Below are 12,287 nucleotides of genomic sequence, written 5' to 3' on the forward strand. Positions count from 1 at the left end.
TTCATTTTGTATTATTTTTTTTCTCTCACCTGTTCAGTTTGATTGCTTTCTATTACTCTGTCCTCCAGGTTGCTGATCCATTTCTCTACTTCCTCTCGTCTACTATTCATTCCATCCAGTTTATTTTTAATTTCAATTATTGATTTCTCATCTCTGGTTCTTTTTATGTTTTCTATCTCTTTGTTAAGGGTCTCATTGGTGTCCTTCACTCTTTTTTTCAGTGAGTAACTATATGACCATTACTTTAAGTTCTCTATTAAACATATTACTTATGTCTGTTTTGCTTAGGCCTCTTTCTGCAGTTTTTGTCCTGTTCTTTCATTTGGGACATATTCCTCTGTCTCCTCATTTTGTCTAACTCTCTGTAACTGTTTCTGTGTGTTAGGGAAGTCATCTATGTCTCCTGCTCTTGCAGGTAGTGGCCTTATGAAGAAGTGGTTCTGTATTTCCCTGCAGTGCAGTGTTCCCTCTTCACCAGAACCTGGCACTTCAGGGTATCTCCTCTGTGTGTCACATGTGCCCTGTTATTGTGGCTGAGCCACTTTTTCCTTCAGTCTGTTGTCTACATTGGCTCTCTTTGCCTGCTGTGGACAGGGTTTGATTCCTGTGTTGTAAGTGGGTCAGTCTGGGGCTGCCTTGGGCTTGAGTTGAGTCACTCCCATGTGTTTGCCAGAGATGCAGTAGCACCGAACAGCAGGGCACGTTCCCTGTCCTGCCCCCTGAGAAGCTTTTTATGTGGGCGGGCCCTGCAGTCAACCGAGATGTCGACCCTACGTCCACTGCTGGTACCACAGTCTGAGTGTTGCCTGTGGTTATTTTTCCTTCTCCCTGGGGCAAGAGTCACTGTGGTGTTGGCTCCTGTTGGGGCTGCTTGTATTGCCAGGCTTGTGGCAGTTTTGGATGGGCTGTGACCGAGAGCATATCAGTGGGGGTGAGTCCACAGGACAGCGTTGGGGCAGGACGTGTGCCATTATCATGATTTGTGTGGGTTTGCCGTTGGAGGACAGCTGGAGTCGAGTCCTGGCTGGAGGGTAAGGGTCCACAGGAAAACATGGGGGTGGGTGCACCGTTAGCATGTTAGAAAGGGAGTGTCAGTGTTGCGCTAGTTCCCACAGGATTCCCTGTGTCTAGACTGGGGGGGTGGGGGATGGATGGTGCGTTCCAGCTCTTTTGTTCTTGAACTCTCCCAAAGATCTTTGCCCCTCCAGCACAGTCTCTGAGATTAGTGAATAAACCTCCCTCCCCTCTGCCTCAGGTATTTTTCAAACTGCTGCTTCCATGCTGTATCCTGCAGGGCTGTTTCTTGTGCTGTCTCTTTAAGGGCAGGGGCTCAGTTCACCTTAGGTTCAGGGATTGACTGGGAGGACTTACAGAACTGTCGTAGAGTCATAATGACAATTACGGCAAGAGAAGCACATGCAGTAAATTCCAAGGGAAACCAGGCACAAGTTTGCAAGTATCCTCTCCCGGTACAGTCACAACAGGACACACTTAATTCCTCCAGCAACAGGTTGTGACTACACATGTGAGACAATGTCCACCAAGGAGGCTCAATTAGAGACTTAGTTCCCAGAGATTTTCTTTGGGGCTGGTTGGGTAGGCAGCCTCTGCCTGGCACATACCGAATCCAGATTTCCAGAAGGAAAAGCAGGTGTTCAGTATAAATCACATCGTTTGTACCTGTGACCCACCTTCCATCTAGGAAGACATTCTCCTCCCATGCTGGGTGATGAGTCTGCCCCATACCCCTATCTCACACCACCTGGTTTCTTGGACCACTCTCAGTACTACTTGTGTCGGTTCATATCATCTGAGAAGTAGAAGCCAACGTGAGATTAGATGTGCAAGACATTTATTGGGAGAAAGCCTGTGAGGAGAAAGGGGGAAAAACACAGAAGTCAGAGGAAGCATCAGACCACATTGTAGCTGTGATCCAACCCTGTGAAGGAGAGAGGGAGGGGGAAGGGGAGAGGGTTGAGTAAGTAAAATCTGAGTACAGTGTTGTTCCAGGAAAGTTTCAGCTGGGTCAGTGGTGAGGTGTCAAGCCAGAGTTGCCCACCAGAGGAGTTCTGTGTCTTGCAGGAATGGGCCGGTCATAACATCCCTGCTGTGCTCAGTCATTAGCTCAGGCCAGCCCATGGGAAGTATGGCATGGGCATGAGTTTGAGGCTGGATTCACAAGGGCAGCTGTTTTAAAGTCAGCTCTGTATATAAATTTTAGAAGTGATTGAGATAATCCAGGAATAGATGATGGGTGAAGAAGCCCAAAACAGAACGTTTAATCATTTTTCTTTCTTTCTTTATTTTAGAGAGAGCAAGAGTGGGGAAGAAGGGCAAAGGGAGAGAGGGAGAGGGAGGGAGGAAAGAGAGAGAGAGAGAGAGAGAGAGAGAGAGAGAGAGAGAGAGAATATGAATGAATCCTGTTCAGGCTCCACGCTTAGCATCAACCCTGATGGGGGTTTGATCCCACGACCTGGGATCATGACCTGAGCCGAAATCAAGAGTCGGTCTCTCAACCAACTGAGCCACCCAGGTGTCCCCCAAAAGAGAACCTTTAAAGACATTAAATTGAAGTTGTGAGCAGAGAAGAAAGGAGCCAGCATAGGAAGCTGCACAGTGTTTTCAGAGTTAAAATAAGATGGCCCAAGTAAGAGAGAGTTTAAAGCAGAAAATAAAAGCCAGTTTATTAAATGTTATAGAGAAGTCCACAGGAGGAAGAGGCTGTTGGTGAGCTCTGAGATCATTTTCAGTGGATTTCAGGGAACAGGATGGAGCAAACTGATAGAGATCTTAATGTATCCTACTTTTGAGAATGGGCAAAATCTTTCCAAATAGAGGTGCCTGGCTGGCTCAGTCAGTGATGCATACATACGACTCTTGATCTGAGAGTTATAAGTTCAAGCCCCATTTTGGGTGTAGAGGTCACTTAAAAATAAACAAAATATCTTGGGCCACCTAGGTGTCTCAGTTGGTTAATTGTCCAACTCTTGATTTCTGCTCAGGTCATGATATCACGGTTCTGAGTTCGAGCCCCACATGGGGCTCTGTGCTGAAAATGGAGAGCCTCCTCCTCTATCTCTCTGCCCCTCCCCTGCTCATACTCGCTCTTTGTCTCTGTCTCTCTCTCAAAAATAAATAAGTAAACATTAAAAAGTCTTTCCATAGAAACAGTATTTAGTTCTGACCCTCCCCCATTGATGCTCTGTCTCTCTCTGTCTCAAAAATAAATAAACGTTAAAAAAAAAATTAAAAAAAAAAAGGGGCGCCTGGGTGGCTCAGTCGGTTAAGTGGCCGACTTCGGCTCAGGTCATGATCTCACGGTCCGTGGGTTCGAGCCCCACGTCGGGCTCTGTGCGGACAGCTCAGAGCCTGGAGCCTGTTTCAGATTCTGTGTCTCCCTCTCTCTGACCCTCCCCCATTGATGCTCTGTCTCTCTCTGTCTCAAAAATAAATAAACATAAAAAAAAAATTTTAGAAACAGTATTTAGTTGTGATACTACTTGTATCCATAAAAAATTTAAAATCAAGTGATGTCCTGACTGTGAAATTTCTCAGAATTCAGCATTCTTCTGGTAGACCAACACAAAGACCTGAGAAGGAGAGAAGAGAAATTCAAATGTGGATGAAAAGAAAACGAAAGGAAAGAATGGCGGAATACTTAAATGAGCTGGCGGAAAAGAGAGGGCAAGAACATGATCCTTTCTGCCCCAGGAGCAATCCAGTAAGTTTGTAAAATCAAGGGCAATGGAATTGCCACAGAATATGTGTAGTTTTCCCTGGAAATTAGTCAAGGAAAGGATTAACAGACAGAAGGGATTATTAGAACAGAAATGTTACCATTTTACTTAAGTCAGAAAATGTTAAGAAATTACCTTAACAAAATGTAGCAAGGTATTCTACAAACCGTGTCCTCTTGAACTATTTTAAATATTTTTTTTTTACCCCAGGTTAATTATGGCTGTGGCTAATTTGGCCAAATGAAGATGTTGAGTGATTAGGTGACCAGTTGGAGCTATTCCCTTAATTTTCAATGAGAGTTAATAGCAGTTGAACAACTGACTGTGTGTATAGTAAAGCCATTTTAAAAATCAGTCTTCTGGGGTGCCTGGGTAGCTTGGTCTGTTAAGCATCCAGCTCTTGATTTTGGCTCAGGTCATGATCTCACGGTTTGTGAGCCCTGTGTTGGGCTCTGCACTGACAGCGTGGAGCCTGCCTGTCCTCTGCTCGATCTCTCTCCCTCTCTCAAATAAACTTAAAACAAAGTTATAAAAATCAATTTTCTATCCATAAGTTATCTACAAAAAATAAAGTGTAAGGTCCAGTCACGTACCAAGGGTACAGTGGTGTGGTGTGTGTGTTTGTGTGCGTGTATGTGTGCGTTTCAGCTAGCCTTTATCAACATTTATTTACCGAGCCTTGACTGTGGACATCACCGTTTTCTTCAGAAGTTGAGATAAAGCAATTTTACTTTATAATCTGAAATATCATAATAGTACTTAATGTTTTCAGCATCATTAGGGAAATAACGTTCTATAAAAGTATATTTTCCAGATAAGGCTGTCACATTTAAGCACCAAATGGTGCAAAAGTAGGTGAACTATATGAAGTGCATAATTTACTTAACTTATGTCTGCAGAAGTCATGTCAATGTTAATATATAACATTTCTTCTGTTGATAGTTTTAGGGACCTGGTAATGACCTTCGGGCTACTGAGGTACATGACTAGAATCTTTTTTTTTTTTTTTGCATTTTATCTATCTATCTATCTATCTATGTATTTAGTTAGAGACAGCATGAGCAGGGGAGGGGCAGAGAGAAAATCCCAAGCAGGCTTTATGTTGTCAGCACAGAGCCCGATGTGGAGTTTGAACTCAACAAACCACAAAATCACAACCTGAGCTGAAACCAGGAGTTGGACGTTTAACTGACTGAGCCACCCAGATGCCCCATGACTAGAATCTTAAAGCGCATGTGTTTGTGTGTTCCTCCACCCCATGGGGGTGGGTTCTGATATCACCCTCTCTGTGGATCAAGTAAATACCAAAGATAGTTAGAATTGTGCCCAGATTTAGAATAAATTAACTCTGAGGGCACTGGGACTGCTTGGTTCATAGACTTTGTGACCTCTCCATCATGACTGCAGACACCTATTTCTTTATTTTTAGCTTCTATTTAGGTTAAGGTATGGGATTAGTGAGGGGTTAATATAATTAAAAATGTCATTTGAATTTATATCAGAAATTAATAAGACCTTTAATTTGTTACTGACTACTTCCATGCAGGACCTACAGAGAGTGAATCCACTTCTATGTACACATTTTTATATACACAATTGTTTGTAAAAGGACTAGACTTCATTAGTAACTCAACAGTAATTCTTAATGTCCTGGAATAAGATGTATGTAGCTGACATTTGCCAATTGCTTCATGATGCATAAGTTTTGAAGAGCTTACAAGTCACAGTGAACGTACTACAGTAGGTTTCTGGTAAACATTTTAAAACATCAAAATGATGGCTTTCAAGGTCTGACTCCTTTCTGCTTTATCAAGCAAGGTCTTTGTGAGATTAATCACAAGACTGAGCATGAAGAGTATGTGTCTCCATCCTTTAAATGCTCTTGTTTTCAATTTTAAACGCAGCAGATAATGTATTTTCTCAAAAGGAGAGAACTTTAATTTAGCTACTGAAATAGATTTTGCATTCCACGTATTAAACCAGATTTTGATTACATGATGCTTTAACATTTTTCACATTTTGTGCTGGGATAGGAAGCTTCATCAAATAGGACAGTGTTTTTGCACTGTTTCCTAAATAGCAAAAATATGTTTTAACCTCCTATTAAAATTGATTAGTGGAATTTTCATGTTTTCTGTGGATCATAATGGCTTAATTATTTGCACTCAGCAATAATGAACTAACTGGGTATTTGTTATGCAGTTTTACATGACTTCAAGAGAAATCAGGCTAAGAGCGAAGATGAAGGATGAAAAAGACAGGTGAGCTGGCTAGCGGTGCACGAGTGTTTTCTCTAAGTTGCTCACCCGAGGCCTGGACAGTGTCATAGGAATTCCAGTTTTCGCAGTAGTCCCTGTTTGTCCATAAACAGAAAATTATGGGTGATAACTCCAGGGAAAATAATTAGACTCCACTAGCCTTTTTCAGGAATCTGCTTTCAAATATTATTTATCCCATTGAATTTTTGTGACTTCCATTCCTGCCATTCTCTCCCTCTCCCAATCCAGATATGTGCATTTTGAAAATACCCAAAAGGCCATACAGATACCTTTACTAAAACTACCTAAGGGTTTTAAGAAATCTGAAATATGAATTTGCATTTGAAAAGCTTTGAAAAACACAAATGCTAGGTGATCTCAAACATCATGTTCCCTCCAGAAGAATGAACTGAAAATTAATCTTTTATTAAATATTGTTTAATTCTTTGTTTGAAGATTGCTACTCTCTGACCACTATAATCGTCGAATCTCACAAGCGTACAGTCTGATGAATGAATTGTTATCTGAATCAGTACAACTACCAACTACTGCACAGAAACCATTGCTTAACAGACCCAGAACTGCTCATGTTTCCAGACAGCAATGTTCTCTTTCTCCAAGAAGGTAAGGCAAACTTTGGCAAGTCATTCAACGTGATTATGTCATGTCAGGCATTATAAGAAGAAACTCAGTGCTTTTGTAAACCAAGTTCTGTATATTTGTACCTACCCTGCTCAGAAAAATGATAATCAAGTAAAGAAAAAAATGGTCCTATAATTACGAGCTCTTTATAAGCTTATAGAAAGAATCACCAAGGAAAAAGACAAAAATGGCATTAAATCTCTAAGATATAATAACACTTCAGCATACCTAATACAATTTTGATATCCATTCAGTTATTTCCTTCTTTTCTGTAATTTTTAATATTTCCTTCTGTAATTTGCCTCCTAATTGCTCTCCTGTTTCTCCACTTGGCCCCATTCTTGCAGAAGCAGTCCCCAAAAGCTCATCACTTCTTCTCTGCTGTCTCTTACAGCACAAACCCAGGCCTAATCATGTCACTTGTGGTGTAGGATTTGGGGTCTACTCAAAATACCAGAGACTCCCTTGAAATATTTTCTTGAATAAAACAGGGTATTAAATACATAAATAGCTGCCAATAAGCAATTTGAAATGGACAAACGGATAAGCAGAAATAACTTCTTTGAAAAAAAATGAAGCTTGAGGTATGAGACATGGAGAATATTTTGTTGAGAACTGTTATAACACTAAATGTATCACTGAAGTACAGAATAAGCAATGTCAGGTGAATGTATTAATCTGAGCTAGAATTTGGGCTTTTTGAAATATAGTGATTTGGGATTTAAGGAACATAATAATTATATAATTTCTACTTTAGAGACTATCAACATGGTCACAGTATTCCAATAAATCAACCTGGAAAATTCAGATATATATTCAGACCAAGTTGTACCCGAAAGGGAAAAGCTTTTGGACAACCTGAAGGCCCTCCTTGGCCACATGGTAAGGTATTTTAAATTTTGTATAATTTTGTATTCCTTGGAGGCATAGGTCCTTGTCTCAAAAGTTGGTTTTCATTAGTAAAAGCTATAAATCTTCATGAAAAGCAATTCTTATTTCAGTAGAATGCGAGGGATTGATAAACACTTATCTGTGCTGGGATTTTGTTCTATTGCTTTGAAATAGGAAGACCCCAGGAATCTTACTAAACACATGGCTTTTTTTATAATAGAATCTGATCAGTCAGTATTTTAGATATGACTCATTTGGGAATTTGTTTCTTTTGTGTCTCTGGCTAAACATGTAGGCATTTTTACAAATCTAGTTCTGACAGATATCGGGATGGGTTAGATAGATATCAGGATATCACAGAAGAGGAACACTAAGAGGCTCATATCGAAATACCATGTTTTTACCCTTTGAACGTTTGAAGATATAATATCTGTTATTTATTGCTAGCCTTCCTTTAGTTAATTTTTCCATTTTTGGGCTTTGATTACCAGAGTAAAACATACTTATTTTGTGAAATGATTACACATTAAAAATGTATAATCATAGCTAATATGTAGTATAAATGCACACAGCTAAAAATGTATAATAAACCAATGTGCCAGATTTATTTACAACCCTGTGAGACAGGTACTATTTATTATGTTCCCATTTTAAAGATGAGAAAACCCAGGCAGAGAAAACTGAAATAACTGCCTCAGATCAGATAGCTAGGAAGTAGCAGAGCTGGGATTTAAACCTCGTCTGGGTCTGGAGCCTACATACTTAGAACGTATGCTTCATTATGCTGTCTCAGTTTAGAAAACTGAAATTTCCATAAATTCTAATCCTTTTAATAAAACTTAATAGTTTGGTTAACTCTTGCTCTTGATTAACAAGTTATAGTAAGAAAATGCTACGCTTGGGGCACCTTGGTGGCTCAGTCAATTAAGCATCCGACTTTGGTTCAGGTCATGATCTCAAGTTCATGAGTTCGAGCCCCGCATCTGGTTCTCTGCTGTCAGCACAGAGCCTGCTTCAGATCTTCTGTCTGTCTGTCTCTCTCTCTGTCCCTCTCCCTCTCACTCCCCCACTCATGCTCTCTAAAAAATAAACATAAAAAAAATTCTGCTTTTTTGGGGCGCCTGGGTGGCTCAGTCAGTGAAGTGTCTGACTCTTGATTTTGGCTCAAGTCATGATCTCATCATTTGTGAGATCGAGCCCCATGTCGGGCTCCATGCTGACATGGAGCTCTTTCTCCCTCTCTTGAAAAAATAAATAAATAGGGGCACCTGGGGGCTCAGTCGGTTAAGTGTCTGCCTTTGGCTCAGGTCATGATCTCACGGTTCGTGGGTTGGAGCCCCGCGGGTTGGAGCCCCACATCGGGGTCTGTGCTGAGAGCCCAGAGCCTGAAGCCTGTTTCAGATTCTGTGTCTCCCTCTCTCTGCCCCTCCCCCACTCGTGGTGTCTCCCCCTGTCTCAGAAATAAACATTAAAAATTTTTTTTTTTAATTTTTTTTTTCAACGTTTATTTATTTTTGGGACAGAGAGAGACAGAGCATGAATGGGGGAGGGGCAGAGAGAGAGGGAGACACAGAATCGGAAACAGGCTCCAGGCTCTGAGCCATCAGCCCAGAGCCTGACGCGGGGCTCGAACTCCCGGACCGCGAGATCGTGACCTGGGTGAAGTCGGACGCTTAACCGACTGCGCCACCCAGGCGCCCCAACATTAAAAATTTTTTAAAAAATAGATAAAATAAACTTTAAAAAACTGCTCTTTTTAAACTAAAATTTCAAAATAGTAACCATGTTTTCTTTTTTTAATTTTTATTTTATACCTGATACATTTGCCAAGATTAAATACCCAAGGTTGGCAAGGATCTTAAACTCCAACCCATGGTTTCTTAATATCAAATGGAAAAATCTTGGATTATATGGAAACGTGTCTCTGTCTTGGACCTGTCCAAGGTCAGGCCTGTATTGTTGCACTGCGCTTGCCTCTGGTCAGCTCACCCGCCCTTGCTGGACCTTGAAGAGGTACTCCTGCTGCTCTGGGTTCAGAAGCCCTCAGTGACCCCACCCCACACAGAGCAGTCCAGAGCTTGTCCCTGGCCTTCGACGCATCCTCCCCTTGGGCCTCCTTGGCCTCCTTTCCCCATTTAATTGGTGCTGCGTGCCAGCTTGTTTTCCAGCCACCTTCTGTGCTTTGGTGCCCCATTCTTTTGTTGAAATTCTCCCTTACCTTGAATGCCTCACCTCTGCATCTTGGAAGCCATCCCTATCTTAACTCTTTAGTTCTTCTAACCTAATGTCATGAATTTTAACGTCCATAATTTCAGTTTTAAATTGGGGGTGATATTTACCTGGCATGGTGGTTGTGAATATTAGAACTTTTTTTCCTGTTTTTTTTGAGAGAGAGCATGTGCCAGGGTGAGCCGTGAGCAGGGAAGAGGCAGAGGGGGAGAGAGAATCTTTTTTTTTCAAACAACTTTTTATTTTTTATTATTTAAAAATGTTTTTTTAATGTTTATTTCTGAGAGAGAGAGAGAGAGTGTGAGTGGGGCAGGGGCAGAGAGAGAGGGAGACACAGAATCTGAAGCAAGCTCTGAGCTGTCAGCACAGAGCCGGACATGCGACTCAAATTCACAAACTGAGATCATGACCTAAGTCAAAATCGGAGGGTCAACAGACTGAGCCACCCAGGTGCCCCTTTAAACACCTTTTTAAAAAAAAGTATTTATTTTGAGAGAGAGAGTGTATGCGCCCGTGTGACGTGGGGGAGGGGCAGAGAGCTAGCATCCCAAGCAGGCTCCTCATAGTCAGCTTGGAGCCCAGTGTGGGACTCTGTTTCACGAACCATGAGATCGTGACCTGAGCCAAGATCGAGAGTTGGACGCTTAACTGAGCCACCCACGCTCCCCTAGAGATAACTCTTTTAGCTACCATTGTAACTGGGTTATTTTTGTGCTCTGACCCCTCAATCACATGTGCATGCAACACGTCTCATGTTGTAGTTGCTTGTAAACTCATGTCCTATGCTTGACTATATTTTTTGAGGGTAGCAACACTCTCTTCTTTATCTCGTACTCGCACACTGAACAAATGAAATAATTGAATACTTGGATAAATGAAAACAATGGCTATTTAGCTTTTCTGCCTAAAAATAGCTTTTTATAAACTCCTGTCCGGGAATACCAGTGGGTGGGTATTGCTGTATTTATATCAGAGAAGACCAGTATATGACCAGCTGTTACCCCAGCTCACCTGTCACTTAGCTTCCCCAGAATGTGAGAGACCAAAGCAACTTGAGGGGCTGGTGAACAAGCTGGCTTCTCTCTCCAGGTCGTGCCTACATGTGGCCTCTTCCACACCCAGAACCCAGCCATTTCCCTTGGCCGCATTCAGAGGCTTAGACACCCCAATATTGTGGGGCAGTGGGAGAAACCCATGCATAGCTGATCCCAGGTCCTATCCTAGTCAGTGACCCATGTCACCTGGGCCCACGTGGGGCAAGTGCAGTCATTGCACAGATAGGGAGGGAGAGCTCATCAGGATTTTAAAATTCATTATAGCTTATTTTGTGAAAGAAGAGTTGTTCTGAAGATACTGGTGAGTCTTTGTGTTGTTACCTGTCTTGTAAAGCAGTGTGTAATTTCTGGCTAATATCTTCAGCTCTGATTGCAAACTGTTACCCTTAGTGATCGCCCTGCCTTTTTTTTTTTTTTTTTTTTTGCTTGTTTTATGTTTAGTTTCATCAAAAGCAATATAAAGGCTGTATGATAAGTAACTAAGAAGCATCAAAGGCAGAGTTCTAGCCTGTGGAATCATGCGGGCCTGTATTCATAACCCAGCTCTGCGGCTCACTTTGTGCCCTCAAATATGTTATTTACAACCTATCTTATAGAAGTGTTGAGATAATAAGGAAAGCATTTTGGGACACCTGGGTGGCCCAGTCAGTCGAGTGTCCAATTTTGGCCAAGGTCATGATCTCACAGCGTGTGGGTTTGGGTTCCCGTGTCGGGCTCTGTGCTGACAGCTCAGAGCCTGGAGCCTGCTTCGGATTCTGTGTCTCCCACTCTCCCTGCTCGTGCTCTCTTACTCTCTAAAGTAGATAGATAAGTAAGTATTTTGAAAAGATATGGAAAGTACTTTGCATACTATAAATAGTAAATGGTGTTCTTAACCCTAGAACTTTCTTACCATTCTTGATCGTTCTTTCCATACAGTGTAACTTGGCATCCGTCAAGGTGTTTACTGCTAAGAGGCTTATGTGCCTGGCTCTTCCGGTTGTCAGAGAGGGTGTCCAGGCACATTTGCCGTTTTGAAAAAGGACCATGGTTGTGCTGTGAGGGCCCCAAGTTTCAAAGCAGAGTTTTCCTTTCCTTCTCTGCACTTCTGTTTTGCTTTCTTGGTTCAAATCGACTACCGTGTATCGGGTCCTCTTAGTCACAGGTTTCTGTCCTCAAAGAATTTCTAATACGATACGTATACAGAAGGTTAAAGAAGTTTGCCTGCTTTTCTAGGAACTGCTACTTTTACCACACAGAATAAAGGCGATGGAGCCAAAGTGGCAGTAAGAGAGCCTGTGCTGTCTCCAGTTACCTTCCACAAAGGTAATGGGAAGTAAAGTTCTTTTTTTGTTTTAAGTAGGCTTCGCACCTAGCGGGGAGCCCAGCGTGGGACCCCAGCGTGGGACCCGACCCTGAGGTCAAGACCTGGAGCTGAGAGCGAGAGTCAGATGCTTAGCCGACCGAGCCACCCAGGCACTTCAAGAATAAAGTTC

General features: G+C 42.1%; 1 protein-coding gene across 2 annotated transcripts in view; it reads left to right on the top strand.

Moving 5' to 3' along the window:
- Window positions 1-12,287, top strand: part of CPLANE1 (ciliogenesis and planar polarity effector complex subunit 1) — a 126,187-nt gene that overhangs the window by 109,430 nt on the left and 4,470 nt on the right. For both annotated transcript variants that reach the window (XM_047093370.1, XM_047093378.1), the window contains 5 exons: window positions 3,556-3,721; window positions 5,940-5,998; window positions 6,452-6,619; window positions 7,395-7,519; window positions 12,028-12,117. In XM_047093370.1, coding sequence (XP_046949326.1) covers window positions 3,556-3,721; window positions 5,940-5,998; window positions 6,452-6,619; window positions 7,395-7,519; window positions 12,028-12,117 — 608 coding nt within the window. The remainder of the gene's footprint in view (window positions 1-3,555; window positions 3,722-5,939; window positions 5,999-6,451; window positions 6,620-7,394; window positions 7,520-12,027; window positions 12,118-12,287) is intronic.

Source organism: Lynx rufus, unplaced genomic scaffold (assembly GCF_022079265.1).
Source record: "Lynx rufus isolate CCGP_SWC_20201006 ecotype Redwood Valley unplaced genomic scaffold, mLynRuf1.p SCAF_1, whole genome shotgun sequence".
Lineage (NCBI taxonomy): Eukaryota > Metazoa > Chordata > Mammalia > Carnivora > Felidae > Lynx > Lynx rufus.